The following is a 25,187-nucleotide window of genomic DNA, read 5'->3' as shown; positions in this document are numbered from 1 at the left end:
TAGCCTTCATCGCCTTACTCGACGCACTGGAAAGACTCCCAGTTGTTTGGATCCTTCCCCACGTACTTCGCAGTCGCCGGCCAAGCACACAGCTTCCTGGTCCGATTCGTTCCATCAGCAGGTCCTGTGCTTTGAATTTCGACAGGCGCAGTTCCTTTCTCCACCCAGGATGTCAGGGTACCCAAAGTGTCGACAGTGCCGGGTATCTGCGGATAAGCAGCCGCTGGACCGCAGTGGCCATATCCCGGAATCATGAACAATCGATAGAAATCTGAAGCATTCCCGGCAGCGACACCGTTCGACGAGAGAAATGTGCTAGTCTGCTCAAAATGCTGGATTGGCCATGTCGCTGCATTGTATGCATCCGCCCAACCCTGAGTAACGAGCAACTTGCCTCTGTTCTTATACGCCCGAAGGTCGGGAGAGATAGAATCGATAAGAGGGGAAGCCTTGGAATCGATGGCCTTGAGCTGAGCTGAGCTGAAACTGTACGAGATGTAGTCGTACGACAGATTGTTGTACACCAAGTTCTGAAGGATCGGGACTGAGAAATTAAGAGCCAGTTCCGCTTCTTGAAGGAGCCATGAGCTCTCTGACCCGAAGTCGAATCCTGGATACACTTTTCGGCCGGTGCCAGCCTCGCTCGGGCCGGCCCTGATTGCTTGATAGGTGGCCACTTCTGCAGACGTGACGCACTGGACCCCTTGACTGTTGTTACGTGCCTGTCCAGCTGTGCACTCGATTTCCGAGATATTGAAGTGGCAGTTCTGCGGATCTGCAATAACACCATCCACGAGACCATCGAGGCCATCACATTTCTTCAAGGTCGCGTTTGTAATGAAATTGAGAGTATTCTGGTCCAGAAAGGCTTTTTGCGCGTGGAGATAGTTCCACAGAAAGCTGAGGATCAAGTGGCTGTACCAGTTGCCTGGAGACCCAGCAAATATTCCGTCAAAAAGCTCCGGATGATACTGGGCAAGGGCGAAGCCTTGTGCACCGCCAGTCGAGCAGCCTGCATAATAAGAATATGAGGGGCTCTTTCCGTAAAAGATTTCTGTCAGCGCCTTGGTTGGCGGCGTCATCGATGCAACAGAATTGTGAATCCATTCGGTCGTTTCGTCAGGGTCTTGCAAGAACGGGATGCTCTGTCCAGGCATGCTGATGCCGTTGCCGTTGGTTGAGAACAAATGCCCAGCGTCGCCACCAGCAACTGCATAGCCGGCACTGACTTCTTGCAACATAGTGCCATAGTCAATGATGCCTCCGAAACCCCCGGTCCCTTAGTCTCTTAGCTTGTCGAGATCAGGCTATGCTTCGGAGGTGACACCATACCAACAACTAGGTACCGGCCATTCCACAGTGACGGAGGCGGCAACCAAAGTTCTATTCCTTCGGACTTGTTCAATCCGTATCTCACATTGCCCTGGATGCGACAAAGTGGTACCTCGTTCGTGGCAGGCCCGAACAGCGGAAAGCTAAGGGTCTGTGGTGCAACCTGAGTTGCGTTGATAACGGCCAAACTCGAGGAGTCACCTGCTTGGAAGACCAAGTCAGAACAAGATAGCTGCTGTGCAACAGAATGTTGGATAATATGAATAAAAATGAGGGACAAGGTCGTGGAGAACCGCGACATCCTTGGATCTATGTTCGGTTTCATTGTAACCAAACAACACGCGTCGTCGATGACCCCGGGAATCTTCTCGGCGGCTTTTCATGTTTTATAGGTGAACATCTCCTGTTCTGACCGCCAGCTCCACGAACAACAATCCCAATAGCCAACCTCGCATCCGTCACGAATGCTACCACAAAGGCTTTGCTCGAACCGGAGTCGACCGGCGTGTACCGGTTTGACCGAACCGTAGACAAAGTTTACCTTGCAATCTGCATCTATTGACTTTCTGTGTCCGAGGTAATGCTTAAGGGCCCCGCAGTATCCTGCAGTTGCTCGTTTTAAGGTCCCAGATTCTCCAGCTTTTGCGCAGGAACAGCAGTGGAGGAATTCTCTGGGGAAAGGGTGCCAAGGTAGAACGAGGGATTTAGCCTCATGCTACCACTTCGTCCAGCGAGCTGCTGTCAGTGTTAGCAAAGACAAAAGATCGAGGCACTGTACTGATAAGCAGCGAGCACCTCTTCCATGGAACTTGTGTGATCAGCCGTGGTTCCGGTTTTCGTTTGCTACTACGAGCAGTCATTGTCGCTATTCCTATTTTCCAAATCCGTGTACTGTAGGTCGCCAAGAGTTTGGTCTTTCAGGGCCTGATCCTTGGGAGTACGGTATTCCAAAGTCTTGCGCAGTAACATCGACGTCGACGTGCCAGCTCAAAGTGATAGTCGAGATTGACACACCGGTTATTATGGGAGAAACAAATGTGAGAGAAGGATATGGTGGAGTCCGTTACGGGAAGGTTGGCCGATCCGCATCCGCTGTCCGCAGCCCATGCCTTCCATCTTCATCCTCGCCCACGGTATATCCACGATATATCCACGATCAACCACAGAGTCCAGTCTTACGAGCCTGTGGCCTGGTTTGATTGCGAGGCTGCTTTATTATTCACCCGCTGATCCGCTCTAGCCTTGTTGCTCAGTCATATCATATCCAATGTCAATACTCTCTTAGTCTATCCTTCATTCTCCGCCTTGATCGAATAATTCCTACTCAGGTGAACAGCACACAACTATGGCCAGCTCCCCTCCCTCCCCATTTCCCGCAAGCCTCCCGAACCCCAAAAAGCGAACCTCAATGAGTTCACAAGCATCGGCGCAGGGATCATCCAAGCGACCCAAGCTACATCCTCTCAGACAAACCTCGTTTCCTGCTCAAGGTGGGAGTGGACGATATGGCTCTGCAGTCACGAGTGCGCGCTCCGAAACCGGTAGTGTCGCGAACAGTCTTTTGTCAGCAAAGAGCGGCAAAGTCCCCGGCCGCGGAAGAGGAAGGCCTCGAAAGTCACAACAACTCGATGAAGAAGACACGCGCTCTGTGCGTCTGCCTCCCGCAGATACGGCCAGTCAAGCTGAAAGCACTTCAAGAAATGCCGGCCGCGGAACAAAATCGGTGGTCAGCGCTCGCTCGGGCGCAGCTGAGCAGGAAGAGGATGACGAGGGTGACATTGACGGCATGTTTGAGACCATGGATGAGCAGGAGAGACGGCAAGCCGAGGAAGAGGAAACACGGCAGGAGCAGCGCCGTGAACGACTGGCGGATACGCTTGACCCGGACCAATATGCCCGATACAATCAATGGCGTGCTCTTTCACTCAACGTCGCAACAGTGAGGCGGCTAGTCAATTCGGTGGTGTCGCAGTCAGTCACATCCGCTCCCCTGCAGGCGGTAAGGATCTACGGCAAATGGTTTGTGGGCGAGATCGTGGAGAGAGCGCGCGAGGTGCAGATCGAATGGGCCAAAGCGTACGACGAGACAAGAAAGGAGGAGCGAGAACGGCGGCAGAAGGAGCTGGAGACTCTCGAGGAGAAGCAGAAGCAAGGCAACCACACCGATCAACAGGGCCGTGCACTGGCGCGAGAGATCGAGGGCCTGAAAAGAGAAGCCAAAGAGTACATCCCAAATCCGCATAAGGGAGGGCTCTTGCCAGATCATCTTCGAGAGGCTTTGCGGAGATACAAAGCTGATGGTGAAGGTGGAGGTGTTGGATTCGAAGGGTCGAGTCATGGTCTCCTGGGAGTGCCGGGGCCGGTGGCCTGGAGAGTTGGTGATGGTGCTTCTGGTAGACGACTCCTGAGATGAGGCGGTATTTTCGCCCCTGGATTCGCAATTCCCGATTCTCTGACTGGGGGATTATCGTCTTTCCATGCTGAGCTTCGCCCAACGAAAATCTCTGTCCGCTACGCAAATCGTCACTGAAGCCATCTGAGAGCTGCACGCGACAATGAAGCTGGTCAGGGAGACAGCTTGAGCCCGGACTCGACGGGCTTTCCACTCCATGTCAACGCGTCGACTCACCGTTAGGTCCACTCAAGGTGAGGCTGGCGGGCGGCAACTGGAGTCATTGGGAGATAGTACTGAAGCACACGTGTCGTATGGGGACTACTGGACTGGGTTCTGAAGGAGCAGCTGATGCCTGAACGAACGAATGAGGCTTCAGCCTCATTTACCAATCAACCAACTACCAGTACTACAAGTGTTCTTCGCCGCCTACGAGAGCTATGCCCAGTTGATGGTTCATTCATTGGTCCGTCACCCCAAGCTGGTCCACAGCGTATGTGTGCTTCGCTCTTGGATCTCTGTCTTTTCTTGATGCTGCTCAAAGAAAACGATACCTCCTGGCGGTTGAATAAATTCCTCTGGCCTTTGGGCTATCGACAAGCAAGCGAATGCTGAAATACCAAAATAGTGCGTTTTAGCGAAGCCATAAGCGGCTCAATTTTCAGACTCTTGCATGCAACGTGGATCAAGCTCCATCGTCATCACCTGACCGTTCAACAAACATTACATTGCCATGTTTGCCAATTACCCTTTTCTCTTCCCCGGCAATAGCATTTGACGTCTACACAACGTCCATCGTTAATGCGGTCAAATCACAACAAGACCAGGCAGAGATAAGTCTGCTGACGTCGCCTTCGATGGCCAATGGGACATTCACCCGCACAGTCCGGAAAGTCCAGTCTCCCTCTTCTCACCAGACACGGAGGAGGGTTTCAGTCCTGGTCAGCCGCGACTTGACAGGATCGGCAACATAGAGAGCCGCAGCAGACATTACGAGAATCTTGACACAAACCTACGCATGTCCATGGCCACCAGCATCATGTTGCGGACCAGGACGAGGCGGGAGATGATCTCGGGCTGGCCGTTCAGACAAAGGCACTGGACGTGAAGGGAGGTGCCGGGCTTGCTGAGACAAAGGTATCCAGGCAGCCAGGCGGCCAGGCGATTTGGAACCGACAGACTCAAGAATGGTATGGGTTATGAGCGCACATAAACCTCCAGCACCTTTCTATCCCGACAAATTTGCTTTCATTGTCCTTTCCCTTTCCAGGCCAACTTCGGCCAGGGACTCGGTTCTCGATCTATTCGAACCACGGCTAGGCGGTTGCACAGAGGGTGCTTTCACAGAATGCCAGGATTCAGCAAAGGCTAGCGTCTTCCCCTTGGACAAATTTGACGCAGTTGAGACTGCTGCAGACGCTTGAGCCCACACCATAATGCCCTTCACAAGGCTGGATAAGTGAAAGGGGGCGGCGATATCCGTCCGAAAGGGTTGAGGCAGAGATGCCCAAGGGAGTTCTTTGAGGTTCCCTCTTCCCGCCTAGTCAGGCAGTATCCATCTTCTAATGGAATCTCCACATAAGCGACAATGATCGGCGCGGTCAAGTATTTCCGGCGATTTCGCAGCATCATCCTCGCGTATGACATATTGCAATATATGGAACATTTTTGATGTAAACACTGACGTCATTTTCAATATTGGATCCGCACTCCTTGTGTCCGAGGTCTGAGGAGGCATTCGAAATGCTCGTTCTATACATAAACCGGCGTGGGTTATCTCGAGTGAGACTAGACATAAGGGAGTGTCCGTCTGAAAGTCCCGTCGCGCGTGTATAATATTTGTATATTTATTACGCTTCTGGTCAGAGTTTCGCTGAGAGAACCATCTTACGACAGTCCATGTCTCGGAGTCCAGATCCGCAGATCCTATATAAAATTCTGGTCGGCATTCCAACTCCATATACAACCCTTCAAACCTCTGTCACTACTTCGACTTCGACCCCTTTTCACAGCAAATTCTATTGCTGACAACATGTCTGCCCACACGCAGAACCTCCAATTTTCTCGAGAAGATGTCGAGTTTGGTGAGGCCCCCTGACCCAGCACACCTGGCAGTTTCTCCTCAAAGGTTCGCTTTGAAAGGGGCCTTTATATAAACTAGGCGAACGAATGAAGTCTCATCAGGCTGACACTACTTCTTGGGCACATCTGCAGAAATCCCCTCTGATCTCCCTGAGAAGCTGGGAGAAGAACTTCGAAGACTGGAACAGCTGTTTACCGTGGATACAACCGTGCTGAAGAAGATCACGGATAGGTTCGGTGAAGAACTTGATGAAGGTGAGTTTGCGTTCAACCAAGGGCCATGGATGAGGACACGACACTGTTACTCAGAGTGAATCTCGTCAACCATTGAACCACGATCCGATGGTTGGACTGGGATAGACGGGAGAATACCCCTACCTACTCCCCCCTTTTACCCTTATCCTGAGTGGACTTTTGAGCTCCAAGCTGGGCGCCTTTATACAACTGCCTCTGACAATCTATCTCACCAGGACTTCGAAAGCACGGGTCGAATGTGGTATGTCTTCTCTACACTGTCGCATTGATGCTGTGCCTCCAAATTTTCGTATGCATACTTAACCTTTTAGCCAATGAATATAACCTGGGTTACGTCCTTCCCAACAGGGCACGAAACCGGCACCTATCTGACACTCGACCTCGGCGGAACTAATCTCCGTGTATGTCTGATCACGCTCTCTGGCAGACAAGGAGGGACCGACATCACACAGGAGAAATATCAATTACCGAAAGAGATCAAGACCGGAACAGCAGATGAACTATTCGAGTACCTTGCCGATCGCCTTGCGGATTTCGTGGAAAAGCACGTCAAAGCCGACGATACGGTCGGGGACGATGGGAAAGTACCCCTGGGGTTCACATTCAGCTACCCTGCTACCCAGGAGCGAATTGATCACGGGATCTTGCAGACCTGGACGAAGGGGTGGGACGTCAAGGGAGTGGAAGGCAATGATGTTGCTGAGATGTTAAGAGGGGCTATTGAGAAACGCGTATGTTCATGCTGTTAACACTATCCATTTGTGGTTCTTTGATTGCCATATTCAACATCCACTCCCGACCTTGTGGCGTCCATCATACTGATGGGGGTACGTTCCCCTATGCAGGACCTTCCCGTCAAGCTCGTCGCCCTTATCAACGACACGACCGGCGCGCTCATCGCCTCCGCCTACAACGACCCGAAGACAATCATCGGTGCGATTTTTGGCACGGGCTGCAACGCGGCATACATGGAGCGGACATACCACATACCAAAACTGCAAAGGAATGGCCCATCCTCTAACGGCACCACAGCAACTGCAGAGACCAAGGACGCAGAATCAGATGACTCGTTCATGGCAATCAACTGCGAATACGGTGCTTTTGACAACTCCCACGCCATCCTGCCACGGACGCGGTACGACGAATTGATCGACGAACAGTCGCCACGGCCCGGAGAGCAGACGTTCGAGAAGATGTCGGCAGGGCTCTACCTGGGCGAGATCTTCCGCCAGATCCTCATCGACCTTCATCAAAGAGGAGTCATATTCCAGGACGTAAAGCTTGACGACCAGCAGAAGGAATTACTGAACACCCCCTACGCGATCGACACGGAATTCCTGTCTAACCTCGAGAACGACTCCTCACCTTCCCTCTCCTCCTCGGCCCGGGCTTTTGAATCCACGCTTTCGAACCTGCATCCTTCGCAATCAGAACTACTCTTCTCGCAGGCCGTGGCCAAGCTCATCGCCATCCGCGGCGCCCGGCTCTGCGCGTGCGGCGTGTCCGCCATCTGTCGCAGGATCGGGACGCGCAAAGGTCACGTCGCTGCGGACGGGAGCGTGGCCATTAAGCACCCACGGTTCAAGGAGCGGTGGGAGGACGCTGTTAGAGAGATTCTCGACATGAAGATGGGCGCCAAAGCCGCTGGCGGAGGCGAGGGAGGGTTGGAAGGGATCGAGTTGACGAGCGCAGAGGATGGGAGCGGTGTGGGTGCCGCCGTTATCACTGCCCTGACCCTGGGGAGGAGAGGGGGACAGTAAAGGATGTCGTCGTGTCAGCTACATCCGGGACTATGAAAAGGGGATATATTGCTGTATAGACAACAATAATCCGCAAAATCTAGACCTTTCCCAGAATATCTTTTTGGGGGGGAAGCCTTGCTCCGCCATGACGAGACATCGGTAGTGTCAAGCCAGAATCACATCAGACGTCCTCCTCGCCACAACACCTCCTCACCCACAGGACAGTTTCCTCGACAAGGCTCAGAAATGGACAATGCCCGCTATTGATGCTCGTCACACGGATCTTCCTCTCCGGCGCTTCATTTCCTGCCGCCGTCCCGGCATCCTCTCGTGCAGCCGCTACCTCCTTGTCCACCGCCTGAATCATGAGTCTCTGGAACGGAGCTGGAAGCGCCTTGTCGTCTTCACACACTAGGTAAAACACCTCCAAGCCGGACTGCAACCACGCCGCCGGCGTCCACGGCGTGAACGGCAGGGGCGTCCTGTGGGCCACCCAGACCTGCGGCGTGCAGAGCGAAGCGTAGCGCTGGGCGGCCGGGGCATCTCGCTCGGCCAGGTCATGGTAAAACAAGGCGACGGGGCCGGGGTCGGGGACGGGACTGCAGAGTTTGATCTCCTTCGTCGGGTCGACGGGTGAGGGCATGCTCGATAGGACCATCGTCGGTGGGACCTGCCCGCCGCCCCAGTCCAGGAGAGAGATCCCAGCCGGCGCCAGAAGGCCCGAGATGATGAGCAGTGCGGTGACCCCGTTGCTGTGATGGCCTGTCTGGGTACGTGAAGATTTGTCGAGGCCCTCGGTCGCCGAGCCCGCGGGAGCCGTCCCGTATGAGTGCGCGAGGAGCACGACGTCGGTGTCCGGACGGGTGTCGAGCTCCGAGAGAATGGTCTGTCGGACCGCAGAGACATCGTCGTCAATACTTGATACGGGTGGCACGTTCAGTCTCGCGTAGTGCATGCTCGGAAGCCAGGGCGAGACGGTCCGGTAGCCGTTGGAATGGAGCGCTTTCTCCAGTGGCTGGAAGTGCTCGGGCGAGTGCCATGCACCGTGGACCAGGATGATTGTGGGTTTCGGAGTGGCCATTGTGGACTGTTTCTGAGAGTTGTTGTAATGATATCTTCTCTGCTGTGGGAAGTCGATATCGGGTTCAGAAATGGGCGTCCTCTGATTTCCTCGAGCACTCTCTCCTTCTGCTGGTGGTGCCGATCCACAAGCGCCGTCCAAGCCGGACTTTCTGGTCTTAGTGGATCTGCAGCACGTTGAGAGGGTAAGAACCAAATCGAATCTGCTGAGAAGACCGTCTATACGCCTGAAACTGCGCTGCTGTGACCGTCAATATATCCATGCAGCACGAAGAGGGTAACAGCCTGAATATGTAAAAAAGACAACAGAATGTAACGTGGGCTGTGTGGAGGGGGCCTGAAGGTCGGGGGCCTGATAAGTGGGCTCCATCCTGTCTGTGAGTTGTTGTTCCTCGGAGGTGCACATTTTCCAAGCGGTGTACGTCTTGCGGGTGGGTGCAGACAGTGGGAAACGATGCAGTTAAGATTGATCGCTCCAAGAATCTCCCCCATGGATTCCAGTTTTTGCCGAGTGTGGTAGCCTTGCCACAGTCTCGTGTTAGGGATGGTCATTTATTTCCACCTGGCTCCGCCTCGGGAAGGATTTCAATAGCCTCCTGGCCAGACTAGAAGATGTGCTTCAGTATGATCCTTGTCACCCTCTCGTCTGAGTTCTCGGAGGGACAATTGGCGGCTGCTCGTGTCGACTCGGCACTATATGAGCAGCTGATACTGAGCGATATTGCTCTCGACCGAAGGAGAACGGCTATCCTGCCAAATAAATCTTTCTCTAGAGGTTTCAGCCTTGAACTACTCCTGTCGCAGCTGTGTAACATAGTCATAGAAAGTGAAAAAGCCTGAAGTTACGTAGATCCTGCTCAGTATCCCACAATGTCGACGTCAGACAAGAAACTTTGTGAAGAACATCCTCCATGTTTAATTAACTCAATATCGTCTATAGTTCCGGAGTCTTGACATTCTTGGTAGAGTATAGCGCATAATCTTGATATATTAATGTTAAGTCAGTCTGATATTGCTGTCTCTGCCACGGGGTCTATCGCCATGGTCGCAATAGATAGTTTCGTTTTAAGACACCTCCAGACTGTCTGATCCTACATCTATTTTTATCCTTCTACCGCTCTACTTGGCGTTGGGAAGCTCGTAGATTCCCACCTATCAAGATCGCATATGTTATGTTGAATTGAGAATGTGAGCTGAAAAATGATGGCCTGGCCCCTCTAAAATCCATCGAACAGCACTGTGCTGGGGCAAACCAACACCGCCTCTCACAATCCCTCTTTTAACTGCGATGTATAGCCATCTCCGTCGGCCGGCTTCTTATGGCCTAGATGCATTGAAATTAGGTACGCGTACAAGTTCATGATGCATAATGCATGCGTTCTAGACCATTCGCTGCGCAGGGTTACAAATATTCAGCCCATTATTTCTGCCGCCCGCAGTATTGTGATCCCGTGTGATGGCACGTTCAGCTTTCAAGGATATGAAAATACTGCTTCCCCTCCCACCTCCTATTCCTCGTTGGGAGAATATACAGGAGCTGAAGCCAAAGGCTGGCTGACCACAATGGTTCTGACTGGTCAACGAACCGTTGGGACTGGAACTATATTCCATTTCAAGCCTAGTGGTGGTGAAGTAACCAATAGTGTTCTTGAATTGGCCGTATAGTGTCCCTTGCCGCACGAAGCACGTTAGATCACAGAGTCCATGAGAAGGATTCTAGAAGTGGCGTGGCTCAAAGTACGTCAAAGACCACCATCTCTTTGTGAGTGGTTTAGCTTCTTCCCACCATTCTAGACCTCGAGAACATGCCTCCCTCAAATCACCAGCACCATCAAGCCGAATGCGAGCTGAAATGAATGCCTGACTGCACACACCAGCTCGCGAGGTCCACATATGAAGAGTGGCCCTGGTCGATTCTGCCACCACTATCTGCATGAGGGTGAATGAGAACTGCGTAGCCCGAATACACCGTTGTGATTGGAGCCAAATCTATATGCTCCATGGCATTTACGCACCAGCTGACAATATTGTGCAAGCAACCCAACAGCCATCTTGATTGTCATTACCGACACAGTTTCATGGCTGGCTGAGTGGTTAGCATTTGAATGTTGTCCAAATCGTGCGTAGGCCTTCTCGTGCCACGTCTGTGCTGGCATTGTAGGTCTCGACTGGTGCAAGGCCTCTCCGTTGTATAAATATGGCTCGTCAACTTCACCTCTTGAATTTCAGCTGTGCATTTCCCAGACTCAATCCTCCAAGCTCTTGAATTACGCCGCTCGAACATTCTTGATTTGACCTCAGTATCTCAGCAAAGATGGAAACAGAACTCAGGCTAGGAAACATTCGTGACAAGTTCGACGCAAGAGATCGTCCCCTCTACACGACGGATGAAGTCCAGGCCTTTACCGCCCTAGCATCCGAATCGGCGCCCGGAGCAGGTTCTCCCTTTGTGCTTCCGGATCTCCCACCTGTCTATAACCAGGGAGGCATCGGCAGCTGTGTCGCTAATGCAGTGGCTTCGGCTCTCCGTTATGCCCACAAAAAATCCACGGGCACAGCCTACAAGGACTTCGAGCCATCGAGGATGTTCCTCTATTACAATGCCCGTGTCAATTCCGACCCCGTCAATATCAACATAGCTGGCAATCCCAATGCTGAGACAAAAGCACGGCACGACGGCGGGTCGCACAATCGCAGTGCGATCCACAGTCTTCTTATGCAAGGGGTCTGTCTTGAAGCCCTTTGGCCATATGGCAATCCTTCTTCGGATCAGACAACCCATCTCTTCGAGCACCTGGACAAGAAGCCCAACCCCATCGAGCCAGAAGACTGGAACAAGGCCACATGGCAAGCCAAAGGCTCCAGCCATCTCAACGACCCAAAGGCTCTGTCCGGTGAGAAGGACATCATACCAAGGGCGATCGGTTATTATCGCATTTTCGATCCTGCACTGGCAGGAGCCGTTGGTGGCGCCGCGGCGTCGCCGCCACCGTCTTGGGAATACAATTGGAACAACGTGCCCACTGCCTGGCTGGAGAAGACCCTGCTGGACGGCTTTCCGTTCGTATTCGGCGTTCGTATCTACAAAGATGCGGATTTGCGGATCTCAAAGTTCACCCCAGGTGGCGTCTTGGTCAAGCCACCAACCAACAAATCCGAAGACATGGGGGGCCACGCCATGATGGCTATCGGCTTCGATTCGGCCAAGAAGCTGTTCCTCGTCCAGAACTCTTGGGGGTCGACTTGGCCAGCCGATATTACGGACGCAAGCCTCAAGGGCCGTTTCTGGATGCCCTATGAATGGTTTGAGAGAAGTGTCAACAACTTACCATGCACGTATGATTACTGGGTTATCAAGACCTCGTAGGACAGAATCGAAGTCAACAGCAGTTTTTCAAGTGTGGTAATTTCGTAGCATACATGGTCTCTCGCACAGTTAACTGTGTCGAATCATGGTAATGAATGAATGTTTTGTTTGCATTTCTCGTGCACCAGGATGCTCAGACAACCCCTAAGATACCTTGAGGTGGTGAAGGAGAGAGGAGTGTGATAACCTGTTATTTGCTACAGGAGCGCTACGACTGCTATATAAGAATGTGGCCAGTACCAAGGACCACGCGAGGTCATGTGGCTGTAGTGGCTACTACACAGTCACGCTAAGGCTTCCTTGACAAGGCAGTGTTTATATTCGGACCACCGTCCTTCATTGAATCTCATCTCTAGTCCTCCCATCAAAACATCCACTGCCTCTAAGAGGCCGCTGCTTCGTGCGGGGCGCATTCCATCAGAAAAACTCCTGTCTAGCTTGTTCTCTCCCTCCCGGTTTGATAATTCATTACCCCTGAAAGTCATCTTCCCGCGAACTCCACGCAATATGGAGCGTCGGTCAGACCACCGATTCAATGCCTTCAGCCCGGAGGCCGAAGGACTTCCTTCCTTGCCTGATGATCTCATGAAAAATGTCGACTTCAACGACCCTGAGAGCTTCGGAAAGGCCTTGGCTGGAACCAACTTGCCCATCCCAAGGGGAATGTCTGCTGAGGAAGTACGCCGGGAAGCAACGAGAAGACTGAGGCCACGATTCAGAATCTTGAACGAAGAAGACCAAGCAACAGAGACGTAACATTGTTCTTTCTGCGTGGCCGAACCTTCCCGTCTCTCATCGCCCAGACTTCGATGAATTTCGGAAGGAGACACCACAACAACGGCAGGCCGGCACAAGATACAGAGACGCATTCATGTGGCCCTACCTCAATCAGGAAGACATAACCAAACCAAGAACGTTACTGTTACTCCTGAATGCTCGAGGCAGGAATCATCCAAGTCAATTTGCAGCCGCAGACAGTGAATCAATGCATCTTGGCTGGTGTGTCCACGGCAATTGTCCCCGTCTTTCCGAATTGCTATGTTGTCACTCTGAACGGAATTTCGGATCGCAACGCGGACCACGAGTACGGCAGGCTGATCCATTGGGATGAACACCCCGGTGCCTTTTCTTGGATGACTGCCCGACGCCAATTCCTCCCTGGTGTGGCCTTGCTAGTTCTGGAGGCCCAGGAGCGATTAATGGCTTTCCTTGTCGAGTGTTGCAAACAGATCCTCCATGATATACCCGCGACCCTGCTGACGAGCGACTCTTATCCGATCCAACCCGAGCCATCACCAAAATCCGAGAACGATGTAAACGGGTATGCTTCACTATCAGTCATGCCAGCGGAAGCGCCCTACCGTCTTCCATCTAACCATGACTTCTCGAGGATATCATCGCTTCTTTCTGCCTCCACTGTCGCCAAGGAGAATCATCTGTGGTCTCTGCGCGAGGACCCTGGCTATTTTCACCAGACGGTACTGGAGCTCCAAGACCATCGTCAGGAGTTAATCATAGATACATACGGGAAAAAGCATCCAACTTTCCATCCGAATCGCGAAGATGTATATTGGCAACGGTTCTTAGCGACGTCGTCACGGAGGCGTATCTCGGGCTCGAAATCTTCTCCGAACCTTCGCGGCAAGTCCGGTGCCTGCGGGATCTTCAATCAAAGTACCAGGACGATATATCTCCAGACAGGGATCTCCCTGTGGATTATCTTGATGCGCTGCTCAAGTTCCGTTTCTATCTCACTCAAACAGCAAAAGGCTCTCTCAACATGCTCAAGCAAAAGGTTGTAGCGTCACCACCCTTTCGTGCGTTCTTCAGCCGCTCTCCTCCGGATAATCCCAACTCCCCCTTCGTCAGCATTCAATCCAAGGGGCTCAAGATGGGACAGGCCGAGGCCCAGCTGTTGTGGCTTCTCCGGACTCTATGGGAGGATGATAAAGACCTCTTCTTTCTTCGGATGCCTCTAGTCGTCGATGAACTACAAAGACTAATTGACACCGAGCAAAAGGCTAAGGAAATGATCAGTAAGCACATCAGCGGTCTTATTGGAGACCTGGCCATCATCTTCGAATGCCTTCGGCAGCCAGATACGTACCAACCGTAGGCTCTGACCTTTGAGGACACCATGGTTGACAAAGAGGAGGATATCAAAAATGAATACGTCAAATCCTCTCAGCCATGGGCTAATCTGCTTGCTGCCCTGAAAGGGTCGGGTTGGAATGCGACAGCACAATTGGGCAGGCCAACGGAAAAGAATTTTGAGTACCCGGTTGCGAAACGTCGGACAAAGGAAAATACAGAAGTCATGCGGCGATCAGAGGCTCATCTGGATGCGTTTTGGGTCCAGGTCGACAAACTAACAAGCGGAAAAGCGAGCGATCCTACCGGTGTCGCAGTGAGAAATCTTCTCGCAGAGCCACGCATCTTGCAACGGACTCCTCCTTGGTCTGAGTCAAACAAGCGACCCACCGAGAACATCGAGTCCTTGGTCACACCGTTGCCAGAGCTCTACTTTGAGCTTGAATCCAGGACCTCGCGAACGATATCTTCTTCCGGTGCGCAAGGCCCACGAGTGAAAGTCAAGACCCGGGGCGTTTCCCAGACTGCCGGACCAAGCACTGCTGTTGCGGAGCCAGGGCCGAACCCGGCTGATCTCCAACCGACCTTTGCCATCGACCGTCGCGCTCTCAAGGTCTTCCGGACTCTGTTCTTTATGCCTTCCGTCTAGGCCATGCCTGGTGAAGTGGCGTGGAACGACTTTGTACACGCCATGGTGTCGACCGGGTTCCTTGCCGAAAAACTCTATGGTTCCGTGTGGCATTTCCGACCAACGAAGCTTGATGTCGAGCGGGACATACAAATCCACGAGCCGCATCCCTCTGGAGAGATACCTTTTCGAGTTGCACGCCGACATGGCAGGAAGCTGGCACGGGCTTACGGGTGGCATGGTGGCATGTTTGTGTTGAAAGAGAAAACGGCCACGGTGCCTGTCTCACAAGATACAGCCGAATCGTGACATTCTGGGAATCAGTGGAGGCCTCCCGTGAAGGGAGATCTGGTGACGATTCTGCAGCGGCTTTAATTTCAAATCTCTGGATCTGGGACAAAAGTTTGAAGAATTGAGGCTTGCGAGAGAGAGCGGGCATGCCAGCTTTGTTGGAGAGGGCGTTTGATTTATGTTCCTTAGCGGGTCAGCGGCGACCCGTACGGACTCGTTGTAATATGTTATCTCCAATCAACCACTCCGTTTTATTTAGTGTGCATGAAACAACCGGCGATTCTAACTCACTTGGCATAGTATTACTCTGTCAGTCGTAAATTGAAGAGAACGGGCGACATGCTTCGGAGCAAATAAGTCCCCAATCGTTTGAAAGAAAAAGAAAAGAGAAAAGGATTCATGTCACATGCAGAGTGTCGTCTTGCCAAATGCACTCCAGACAGAGAAGAGAGGAAGACCTGAAAGGAAAACAAATCTCGCACAACGCCATGAGAAGACGAGGTGGATGGATGGGTGGGACAATTGACGTTCTGGCTGGTCTGGTGAAGGAGATGGACATGAGCAATGAGCGGTGGACGATGATTTACTCTCCACGCGGGCAATACCGCAGTGTGTGTGTATATAGATCTTCATATGTAGTTTGAAAGGGAAGATCGGGACCCGGATCTCTAATTGCCAGAATCTATCACATACCAGAAAGCCACTCCCGGCTGGCGATTTTAGAGACATGGTTCAAAAGCTAACCCGCCGGCTGAGCCAGGTACTGACAAGTCTCCTTACTTCGAGCGTCTCCATTCTGTCCCTGTCTCATCTCCTGCATCCTCCAAGGGTCTTCCATATGTAGACTGCCAACGCTCGTATCAGCTTGTGGAGAATATCAGTAGTGGGCACGGGAAGATCCTCTCCCATCTACGCCGGCTTAACCTTAATCCTAACGCCCTTCGAGTCGAGCCGCGGGCTCGGAGCAAAGAAGTCGTGGGCCAGTTCGAGATCGGTGATGTCGGTCTGGTAAAGCTCAAAGTCAAAGTTCCGGAAGAGGGCCGCTAGGGTCATGTGGAGTTCGGCCTGGGCAAGACTGGGGAAACATGTTCATTTAACTTATGATCGACGGGCAGCCACAACACAGAGGTAATGAAATACTTACTTGATGCCCAGACAGCTGCGTGTCCCCTTGCCAAAGCCGACGTAGTACCTTTCCAAGCTCTGCCCGTTGGGGGCCTTGGGGTTGCCGATCCACCTCTCGGGCTGGAACGTCCGGGGCTTGGGGAAGATGGTTTTGTCGTCGCAGACGTCGACGTTGGTCATGCTCACGGGCGTCCGCGGCGGGATGATCCAGCCTTTATACTCCAATGGTTTGGATAAGAGGCGGGGCTCTCTTGCCGTCACCCCGTAGGACATGCGGACCGCCTCTTTCACGCAGCCTGCGAGGTACGGCAGCTTTTCGAGATCGGTCCAGCCGGGTTTGACACTGGGATCTGGAATGGCGGCCTCCAGCTCGGCCCGCAACATCTGGAAGACCGTGGGGTTGTTGATGATGTGAAAAGCCGCCGTGGACAGTGCCCAGCCGGTCGTGACAACACCAGCGGCGACCACGACGGAAGCTTCGCCCTGTAATCGCAGAGAGTCCTTCTCTGACGGCGGCAGGCTCCCTTCGATCAGCTCCTGGAACACGGTCCGGTGGGAAGATTTCTCCAGGATATCCTTCATTTTCCCAGCCTTCATCGCGTCGATTTGCTTCCGAAAATCCTACATTGATTAGCGATGCGTGTTCCCTCTGGGATGAGCACCCTCTCCACATACACCTTGCATCCTGAAGAACAGGGCGTACTCCGGCTGCATCTTCACTGTGATGGATTGAGGCAGATTGAACAGTATGGCAGGGATCCAAGGGAACTGCAGAGACACGTTACTGAACTGGTTGGCCGCCATGATGGGGTCATGTAGTGATTTCTCAAAGCCCGGCTCGCGCAGAGCATCGTAGCTGAGATTGAAGCAGTATTCCAGGATCACCTCCTCGGTCAATGCCGAAAACGCTCGATTGATGGGCATCACTTTTCCCGCAGCCTGAAACTCACGGACACGGTCCACCAGGATGTCGATTTTTCCCTGGATCACATCTTGGAGATCAACGATGCGTTGTCGCGAGAATAGCGGGTTCAGAGCGCCTCGCCGAACGCGATGAAGCTCGTCTGAGGCTGTCGCAAAAGCCGAGTTGTGATCCCCAAAGCGGCCGGCCATCCACTCATACTTGTCCACCCGGCCGGCTTTGGTATAGAGAGTCTCATAAAAGTCCGAGTCCTGAATATGGAGCTCGTCGGGAACAATTCGCACGATCGGCCCTACCAAGATTAGGAAGAAGACTGAGCCATGAATAGAGCCATGTACCATATTTTTTGTGCAGCTCCTGTACCTTGAACGTAAACTGTCCCTGCAGGATCACATCGTAGTAGACCTCATGCCAGTGGCTGACTGCTGCGTATTTGGGGCCAGGAAATTTGGCAAGTGGGTGAAAGTACAACCGATAGATTACCAGACCGACAAGGTACAATGCATATACTCCGGCAGTGGCGAGCAGAGTTTGGGCTAGAGCACCAGCAACCGCCATACCCGTGTTGTTGTGCAGCCAAAGATTTTGGTGAGAGGCAATTGAAGTCTGTGCACAGGGATAGATGTGCAGGAGGCAGAATTTATTCCTTTGCCGGGTTGAAACCCGCTCTGCTGCTCAGAGTGCTTTCGTGCATCGCTTAACGGCCCACCGACGGCTTTTCCCCTAGCCTGTTGATGCTTTCCTCCAGCAGGTGGCCGTGGTGGCCTCAGCGGGGTTGTATCGTTAATCGGGGGTTTAGCGACTGGTGGAAGGAATATTGGCACATGGGAGGTGCATGAGGGACGGACCTTTAGCCGAATGGACCTGATAAGCTGCCTCCGTGTGAGCCAGTGCTTTGTGGCAGGTTGGTGGTATGATTGATATACTGGTGATCCGTTATGCGTAGCCCTGCAGAGGTGCCGCGCAACCGTCCCTTCCCCGGGCACCGTCCGCTGCGGCCCCTAACTCAACCAAGATAGATAGTATATCGTGTGGTCAAAGGTAGCCACTTTGTAAAGACTCAAACCACTCTCCCATCCCTCACTCGGCGCGTGATCTTCAGGGCCATGACGTGCTTGCAAACCATCAGCTTGCACCAAAAAGATAGAAAAACAGTTCGGTATGGCAGCCGAACAGAATACTCCAGATGGTACTCTTTTGGTGGATTATGACTACTGGGTAGGGACAGCAGGAAGCTTGCGTCGCATCATCTGCTAAGGTATAGCTAGGGAGACGACTCTGACACGGACTCCGGGCTTGGAAGGTCCCAGCAATCAGTATTCAGCGAGAGCTTGAGGTCGTCGGTGTTCAACTACCGATATGAAAACGGTCGCACGTACCAGTCGTATCGCGCCGGAGCATACCATCTCCCCAATGACGAGGAGGAGCAAGATCGGCTAGATCTGCTACACCACATATGCAAAATGCTGCTCGGTGGGGAGCTGTTCACGGCACCGCTCCCTCGAGATCCACACCGGATACTAGATATCGGCACTGGAACGGGGATATGGGCAGTTGAGATGGCCGATCAGTTCCCCAGCGCCCAGGTTTTCGGTACAGATCTCAGTCCAATACAGCCACCCTGGGTTCCGCCCAACCTGCAGTTCTACGTCGACGACGCAGAAGCCGACTGGACGTGGGCAGAGAACGAGAAGTTTGATTTCATCCACGGACGAGGTCTTTGCGGCGGCATTGGTAACTGGCCCAGATTCTACGCACAAGCTTGGAGGAGTGTCAAGCCGGGAGGATGGATGGAGATGCAAGAGCATTCCATAGGGTTCTTCAGCGATGATGGTGGGTTGGAGCGTGCAACCGCATGTGTATCGGCCGTTATGGAACTGGAACGGGCCAGCGAAAGGGTCGGGAAACCTCTCAATGTCGCGCATCTCCACAGACAGTGGATGGTTCAAGCTGGGTTCCAGGACGTGCAGGAAGTCGTTAAGAAGGTGAGCACAGCGACAACCATTCATCCGTGCGCTTCTGACTGCCACAGGTTCCCATCGGACCCTGGGCGAAAGATCCCAAGTTGAAGGAGATTGGGTCACTGTATCGGACCCAGATGGTCCAGTCAGTCCCATCTTTCATGCTGGCCTATTACAAGCAGATCTTGAATCATAGTGACGAGGTGACAGAGACTGCAATGGCGGAGGTAAAGGAGGAGTTTATGGACCGAAAGCTTCATCTTTACCAACGTTGGTATTTTGTGAAGGGGCGGAAGCCGATGTGACTAGCTGGTGAACTTCCTGCTGCACTGAAGTGCTAGTGGGTCAGACAGGACAGCGATATGTACGTATACTTCTTCCATTTTCGATAGACAGGGCGGGACTAGATCATAGAGGGCCCTCAATGCCTCGGGGTAGACGAAAAGTCGGGGTGTAGAAGTCTCTTTTAGTTGGTTACCACATACCCTGTTTCATGTCAAATGACTAGAACGCCTGGAGCATTCAGGCTTCGTGACACCTGGCCGGTATTTGGGCTTTGGGACATCGTTAGGAGATATTGCAGGCCATTCGGGCTCCGATAGCGACACAGCAAAGTCGATGCATCGATGTGAAGGAGCAGGAAATGCCAATGCTGAGATCTCAACAGCTTCGCACTTTTCTTCTTCTCTGTCTTGACGCTCTTCCCTCTCCCTCCCGCAAGAAACTTGTGCGTCACTGGCTTCACAGGTAGGTATTGGCATATCTCCAGAACAATTGGATCACTTCCGAGAGTGGCCGTGCGAAAGGCAAAGGGGAGCCCGAAAGCAGGAAACGGCCAACGTTGTTCTCTTCCACGTGCACCTCTGAGAGAGTTCTAACCCGGCCTTTGATTCTCAGACTACAAGGAACTGCTCACATTCAACTGTGCTGCAATGGGACTTTTGACTTCACACGCAATCGACAACCCCTTTTGCTCTTTCCTTACAAAGGCTGGCGCCCAGCCGTCAGACACGTGGCCTCTTGATTGACTTTGACCACGCAGCTACAGGCCTAGTGAGCCTTAAATCACATGAGCAGCTTCAAAAGGTTTAGGATGGTCGTGTCGGCCAGAGCCTGTTCAGCTCTTACGAACACCAACAACACGCTGTAACACCATGGGCCGTTCGGGGGCCAAGCATCACGAGCCTGTGCCCAAGCAGATACCAGCCTCGACTTCTCTCGCCGTGCTTTACGAGAATCTAAGTTTGAGCATTTCCTTACAGCAAAACAAGAGAACTTCACTTGTGACACGGCAACGGGTGAATTACGAACTCCCCCTCGTATGACTCCCGATCTCTGCACCTGAGATGGGGACCGCCATCTCTTGGAAGTCTTAAGTATACATCGTGTTTTCCCTTCTGTTGAACCTGCATCTGCATGTTGCTTATTGCCATCTGGAAAGGTCTGCATAGTGTCTCGATAGCAGCAAACACTTTCTAAATACCAAGTCCCAGACCTCGACTGCACTACTTTGCGATGGCAGCGCTCAATTCGCGTTGGTGTGGCATGGCTGTGTTCGTGTTTCTCTGGGTGTGCGCCTGGTTTGCGTCCTCGGTGACTGCAGGAGGCTGGTATGGCGGCGCCATTCGGGTCAATGCTGGGGAGTCCATTCAAGATGCAATCACCAGCGCTCATCCGGGACAATTGATTTTGGTTGGCGCGGGCACGTACGCAGAACAGTTGACGATCTCCACCGATGGCCTACAGTTGGTGGGCCAAGGAGCCATCCTGGTGCCTCCCAGTTCTTATGGACAAAACACCTGTTCTGGCCTGGCCGGACCTGGCACAGAAGCCGGTATATGCGTAACAGGACAGGACATTGAGCTGGCCGACTTTGTGGTGGAGCACAGGAAGGTCCTCTCGGTGGGCCGTACCGTGCAGGGCGTCCTGGTCACGGGTTTCGAAGTGCAAGGGTTCTCCGGACTAGACGTCGCAGTGGTGGGTGGTCAAGATGTCCAGGTGAAAGCCAACATGCTCTACGACGGCGCACAGTACGGCTGCTTGACCGTGGGCTCGAAGAGCAGCCGCATCTACACCAACAACGTCGCCTCCACCACGGGAAATCAGCTCTTCATCGGCATCTGCGCGGACGACATGTCCGACGTGCAGGTCGCACAGAACCATATCGATGGCTACTCGGTCGGACTTTGCATTCAAACAGACGGCGCGTACATGTACGGCAACGACGTGGCCAATGCCTGCTACGGCGCCTTCGTGGACCCCGGCGTCACTGGCGCGCAGGTCATCAGCAACCACATCCACGACGGCAACCCTGTCTGCGCGACTGTGCCTGGCGGCGCCTTGATCGGCATTACCATGCTCGGGGCCTTCGGGGCCCAGGTCCAGGCGAACCTCGTCGAGGGCATGACGGCGGGCGGCACAAATGGCAGCGCAGCCGGAATCGCAATCCTGAATGACCCAGTGACGGGACTCAACTCATCCAACAACGTGGTGACGGCAAATGTCCTGCGTGATAATAACGTCGACATCTTCGTGCAAACCCCCGGGCTGGGGAATGTCGTGGAGGGGAACCAGTGCTCGACCCCAGCCGAGTTGTGCGGCTAGGATGGGGAAGAAGAAGAAGAAGAAGAAGAAGAAGAAGAAGAAGAAGAAGAAGAAGAAGAAGAAAAGCTGAATGACTCCAAGTAGTGGTATCCGGAATTTCTTCTCGTAGCTCACCATGATAAGTCAGGTGCGGAAGCAGATCATCTCTATAGTCCAATCCCCTCCCTCACTGCCTCTCGGACCGTGGTCAAACCGCTCTCCGTGATCTGGAACGTGATGGCTTCATCACCTGCACGGGAATGCGATTTCAGCTCCAAGATTGAGTGATTTGATTGCTTTGATTGCTTGCTTGCTTTTGCGTGAATGAATGAATGAATAAACGAACCAAAATTCCCCAACAACTCACTCTTTCTGCTCGCTTCGCACAATACGAAATCCATCCCCACTACCTCGCCTGTGGCTTAATCCCCAACCTCATTATGGGACTGTTGTGGAAGTTGGCGTGGTCGTGGAACGCGTCGGTCTGCACGCGCGACACCTCAACCTCTGTTCTCCCACGACCGATGACGTCGGCGTCGTACTCGTCCACGGCCTCGGCGAGCGTGTTGCCGCCGTTCTGCACCTTGACCATGGCGGCCACGAACTTTTGGCTGTCGCAGATGGCGTTGTTGGCGCCTTGGCCGCGGTCTGGAACGATGATTAGTTGGTAAAGCATATTTCCCCTTTCTTAGTCCATTTGACCTGGGCAGCGGGGGACGCAAGAGCAGAGCAGAGTAGAGCAGGACGGGGCAAAACAGTGTGATCTCTTACGAAACGTCATGCTGTGAGCAGCGTCGCCGGCGAGGGTGACTCTGCCGCCACGGTTATCCCATCCAGAGTCCGGAGGTCCCCAGATCCTCAAGGGCACGGCCTTGGCCTGGACATCGTCGGGAATCCACTCCACGGCTGACTTGAAGGGGTTGGCCCAGTCGTCCATCCGGGCCTTGAGCTCGGCGACCATGTTCCCGTCGGTGGCCGACGCGTCGGGCGCGCTCTTGTTATCCTTGGACCACGTGGCCAGGACGTAGAAGACCCAGGTTTCGGGCTTGGTCAGGTCGGGCTTGTCGAGCAGGAAGATGCCGATGTACATGGACTTGGGGTGCACGGCGACATCCACGATTGGGTGCATCATCTTGTCCATCTGCACGGCCCGCTCGGCCGTGTAGCGGAAGGGGAAGTTGAGGAACGTGTACGGCAGCACCACCGACGCCCCTTTATCGCCCAGCATCCAGCGCCGGACCCATGAGCCCCCGCCATCGCAGCCGACCAGAACAGAGCCGGACTCGGAGGTGCCGTCGTGGAAGTGTGCCGTGACTCCGCCGTCCTCGGTCAGCTCAATGTCCGTGAGTGTCTTGCCGAACTACGTGAGACAGTAGGTCAGCATCTTCGCACAGCTGAGTCTGGCACGAGGAATTTCGATTTTACCTTGACGTTCACCCCTTTTGACCAAATTGTCCTCGTCTTCTGAATGTTCAGTCTCCTCACCCCCGGAAAAGGCGGCTGCACGATGGTTGCACCGGTCTGTCCATCGCGGACGATGACGCTCTCAAAGCCTGCAGCCTTGGTGTCCAAACCGGGATCTGGCTGGCATTCTGGCAGTCGATCGTAGAGCTCTGCGGGGAGAAGCTGTGCGAGTAATGGGTGGCTCCAGGCGATAGTGACGCCCCAGTTGCGGTCGCGAGGTTCGCTTTCCTTGTCGACGACCACGTAATCGATGCCGTTCTACGATTCCTTGTTCAGTCTCGTCCTGGCAGATGCCACACCAGTGGATCAATGTGTTTCCCGTACCTTTTCAAGGCCTTGTGCAATGGCCAGACCTGACAGACCTGTGGTTCTCGTGTAGTCAGAGGATCATTCATGCGGAAGACGAGTATGGGGGGAAACCGAGCATTGTGGTGGAACGTACCGGCTCCAACTACGATGACTCTCAGGGGTTTGCTCATGTCGTGGGCTTGTAGCAGGGATGGGAGTGTGATATGTACTTTGTATGCGGGGAAAGGAGGTCAGCGAGCGGAATCAATGCGCAGTTGGTGCTGAACCAAAACCTGGGCGAAATCGGTGCCGTCTATTGTGTTAACATGTCATTCAACTCTACAACCTCACCATCTGCTCTGAAACTCATGGCAGAGAGAAGTCTCGGTGTGAGATGTCAGACGGATGCCGGCTGGGCAAAAACTAACCTTTCGCAGAAACTGTGACACCAACTACTGACTGCACCAGGACAAGCTTTCAGCCTCTACCAGCTGGCTAGTGGCTAGCCTCACTAGCCCATACAAGGGACAGTCAGGCGGATCTGCTGTGGGAACCGTTACTGACCATTAAAACTAACATCTCCACAGACGTCGTCGATAGGCTCTGCCCTACCGAGTACTCGACCCGTCCTCAGATATCCTGAACTCCCTCCTCCTCTCCTCTGCTGGGCTGCGACTTTGAAGATGGCGATAATCGAATTGGCACACATCACGCTCAAAAACGGCATCCAGGCCACCGACCCGCAACTCAAGAAAAACCTCAAGGAAGTCAAAAGAGTGATTGAAGAGTACAGCAAATTACAGACCCTATTCTACACGCAGATCGATGACCCCTCGGTCCTGTTCGTGATCGGGGCCTGGGAGACCAAAGACCATCACCAACACGGCTTCGACGGGTCTCCCCAACAAGCCGAGATCCTCAACCTGATCAAGGACCAGATGGGCATCGACTGGATGCACTACATCGACGTGGACCAGTCCCGGATCCCGCTCGACGCCCCCGTGCTGGCCATCATCCGGGAAACATTCGCCAAACACGGCGTCATCCGCACACAGTTCGACCAGGAATTCGCCTCGCAGACCTCGAGTTTGGGCGGGGCACGGTACGGTGCCGTCTCGGCCTGGAACATCCACAAGGACAACAAGGAGAGAGATGTCCGAGTCAATTTCTCTGGGTGGGAGAGTGTCGAGGAGGGCACGGCGGCGTTTGTCAACACGATCGAGCACATCAAGGGGTTCCGGGCCAGGCCGACCGACCTGAATTTCTTCTTTGCGACGCGGACGGAGCTGGATTGATTGAACTGGTCAGGTGCAGGTTCGGAACAGGCTATGTATAGGTGTCAGGATGCTGGAGGATGAGTCGGGAGGGGCTTCTGACTTGTTGCTGCTGGCAGTATCTACAGAATCGACTGGATGAACATGACATTATTGTTTGCTTTGTTTGCTGTCTCTGCTCCGTCAACTCCCCTAGCATTTCCTCGACTTGTAACTTAAGGCCCTCCACTTCCCCGCCCGTTTCGTTAACTTTGGACGCGATTCCCACGAGTATCCTGTCTCTGATATCAACTTACCCCACCATCACCAC

At 53.4% G+C, this 25,187-nt stretch overlaps 12 protein-coding genes across 12 annotated transcripts; 8 read left to right on the top strand and 4 right to left on the bottom strand.

Annotated features, from left to right (window-relative positions):
* Positions 1-14: 14 nt before the first annotated feature.
* AYL99_03787 (hypothetical protein) lies at positions 15-1,241 on the bottom strand (the record flags this gene model as incomplete). Its single annotated transcript, XM_018835301.1, has 1 exon — positions 15-1,241. One exon carries the CDS (start codon positions 1,239-1,241, stop codon positions 15-17), a length of 1,227 nt encoding a protein of 408 aa, XP_018694951.1.
* A 1,436-nt stretch (positions 1,242-2,677) lies between these two features.
* AYL99_03786 (hypothetical protein) lies at positions 2,678-3,745 on the top strand (the record flags this gene model as incomplete). Its single annotated transcript, XM_018835300.1, has 1 exon — positions 2,678-3,745. The coding sequence occupies one exon, from the start codon at positions 2,678-2,680 to the stop codon at positions 3,743-3,745; it is 1,068 nt and encodes a 355-aa protein (XP_018694950.1).
* Positions 3,746-5,756: 2,011 nt separating this feature from the next.
* Positions 5,757-7,821, top strand: AYL99_03785 (hypothetical protein; the record flags this gene model as incomplete). The annotated part of the gene is made up of 5 exons (XM_018835299.1): positions 5,757-5,808; positions 5,939-6,061; positions 6,277-6,302; positions 6,373-6,792; positions 6,907-7,821. The coding sequence occupies 5 exons, from the start codon at positions 5,757-5,759 to the stop codon at positions 7,819-7,821; spliced, it is 1,536 nt and encodes a 511-aa protein (XP_018694949.1).
* A 163-nt stretch (positions 7,822-7,984) lies between these two features.
* AYL99_03784 (hypothetical protein) lies at positions 7,985-8,884 on the bottom strand (the record flags this gene model as incomplete). The annotated part of the gene is made up of 1 exon (XM_018835298.1): positions 7,985-8,884. One exon carries the CDS (start codon positions 8,882-8,884, stop codon positions 7,985-7,987), a length of 900 nt encoding a protein of 299 aa, XP_018694948.1.
* Positions 8,885-11,197: 2,313 nt separating this feature from the next.
* AYL99_03783 (hypothetical protein) lies at positions 11,198-12,250 on the top strand (the record flags this gene model as incomplete). Its single annotated transcript, XM_018835297.1, has 1 exon — positions 11,198-12,250. The coding sequence occupies one exon, from the start codon at positions 11,198-11,200 to the stop codon at positions 12,248-12,250; it is 1,053 nt and encodes a 350-aa protein (XP_018694947.1).
* A 932-nt stretch (positions 12,251-13,182) lies between these two features.
* AYL99_03782 (hypothetical protein) lies at positions 13,183-14,366 on the top strand (the record flags this gene model as incomplete). The annotated part of the gene is made up of 2 exons (XM_018835296.1): positions 13,183-13,757; positions 13,838-14,366. 2 exons carry the CDS (start codon positions 13,183-13,185, stop codon positions 14,364-14,366), a joined length of 1,104 nt encoding a protein of 367 aa, XP_018694946.1.
* A 21-nt stretch (positions 14,367-14,387) lies between these two features.
* On the top strand, positions 14,388-14,990 carry AYL99_03781 (hypothetical protein; the record flags this gene model as incomplete). Its single annotated transcript, XM_018835295.1, has 1 exon — positions 14,388-14,990. One exon carries the CDS (start codon positions 14,388-14,390, stop codon positions 14,988-14,990), a length of 603 nt encoding a protein of 200 aa, XP_018694945.1.
* Positions 14,991-16,169: 1,179 nt separating this feature from the next.
* On the bottom strand, positions 16,170-17,865 carry AYL99_03780 (hypothetical protein; the record flags this gene model as incomplete). The annotated part of the gene is made up of 4 exons (XM_018835294.1): positions 16,170-16,335; positions 16,405-17,006; positions 17,061-17,599; positions 17,646-17,865. 4 exons carry the CDS (start codon positions 17,863-17,865, stop codon positions 16,170-16,172), a joined length of 1,527 nt encoding a protein of 508 aa, XP_018694944.1.
* Positions 17,866-18,468: 603 nt separating this feature from the next.
* Positions 18,469-19,573, top strand: AYL99_03779 (hypothetical protein; the record flags this gene model as incomplete). Its single annotated transcript, XM_018835293.1, has 3 exons — positions 18,469-18,525; positions 18,576-19,292; positions 19,340-19,573. 3 exons carry the CDS (start codon positions 18,469-18,471, stop codon positions 19,571-19,573), a joined length of 1,008 nt encoding a protein of 335 aa, XP_018694943.1.
* Positions 19,574-20,783: 1,210 nt separating this feature from the next.
* On the top strand, positions 20,784-21,872 carry AYL99_03778 (hypothetical protein; the record flags this gene model as incomplete). Its single annotated transcript, XM_018835292.1, has 1 exon — positions 20,784-21,872. One exon carries the CDS (start codon positions 20,784-20,786, stop codon positions 21,870-21,872), a length of 1,089 nt encoding a protein of 362 aa, XP_018694942.1.
* Positions 21,873-22,257: 385 nt separating this feature from the next.
* AYL99_03777 (hypothetical protein) lies at positions 22,258-23,794 on the bottom strand (the record flags this gene model as incomplete). Its single annotated transcript, XM_018835291.1, has 5 exons — positions 22,258-22,499; positions 22,623-23,211; positions 23,277-23,573; positions 23,640-23,677; positions 23,758-23,794. 5 exons carry the CDS (start codon positions 23,792-23,794, stop codon positions 22,258-22,260), a joined length of 1,203 nt encoding a protein of 400 aa, XP_018694941.1.
* Positions 23,795-24,286: 492 nt separating this feature from the next.
* Positions 24,287-24,898, top strand: AYL99_03776 (hypothetical protein; the record flags this gene model as incomplete). Its single annotated transcript, XM_018835290.1, has 1 exon — positions 24,287-24,898. The coding sequence occupies one exon, from the start codon at positions 24,287-24,289 to the stop codon at positions 24,896-24,898; it is 612 nt and encodes a 203-aa protein (XP_018694940.1).
* Positions 24,899-25,187: the final 289 nt, after the last annotated feature.

This window comes from Fonsecaea erecta (assembly GCF_001651985.1).
Source record: "Fonsecaea erecta strain CBS 125763 chromosome Unknown Scaff3, whole genome shotgun sequence".
NCBI classification, from domain to species: Eukaryota; Fungi; Ascomycota; class Eurotiomycetes; order Chaetothyriales; family Herpotrichiellaceae; genus Fonsecaea; species Fonsecaea erecta.
Note: the sequence above shows the minus strand (reverse complement) of the source record. Positions and strands in the feature narration are given on the sequence as shown.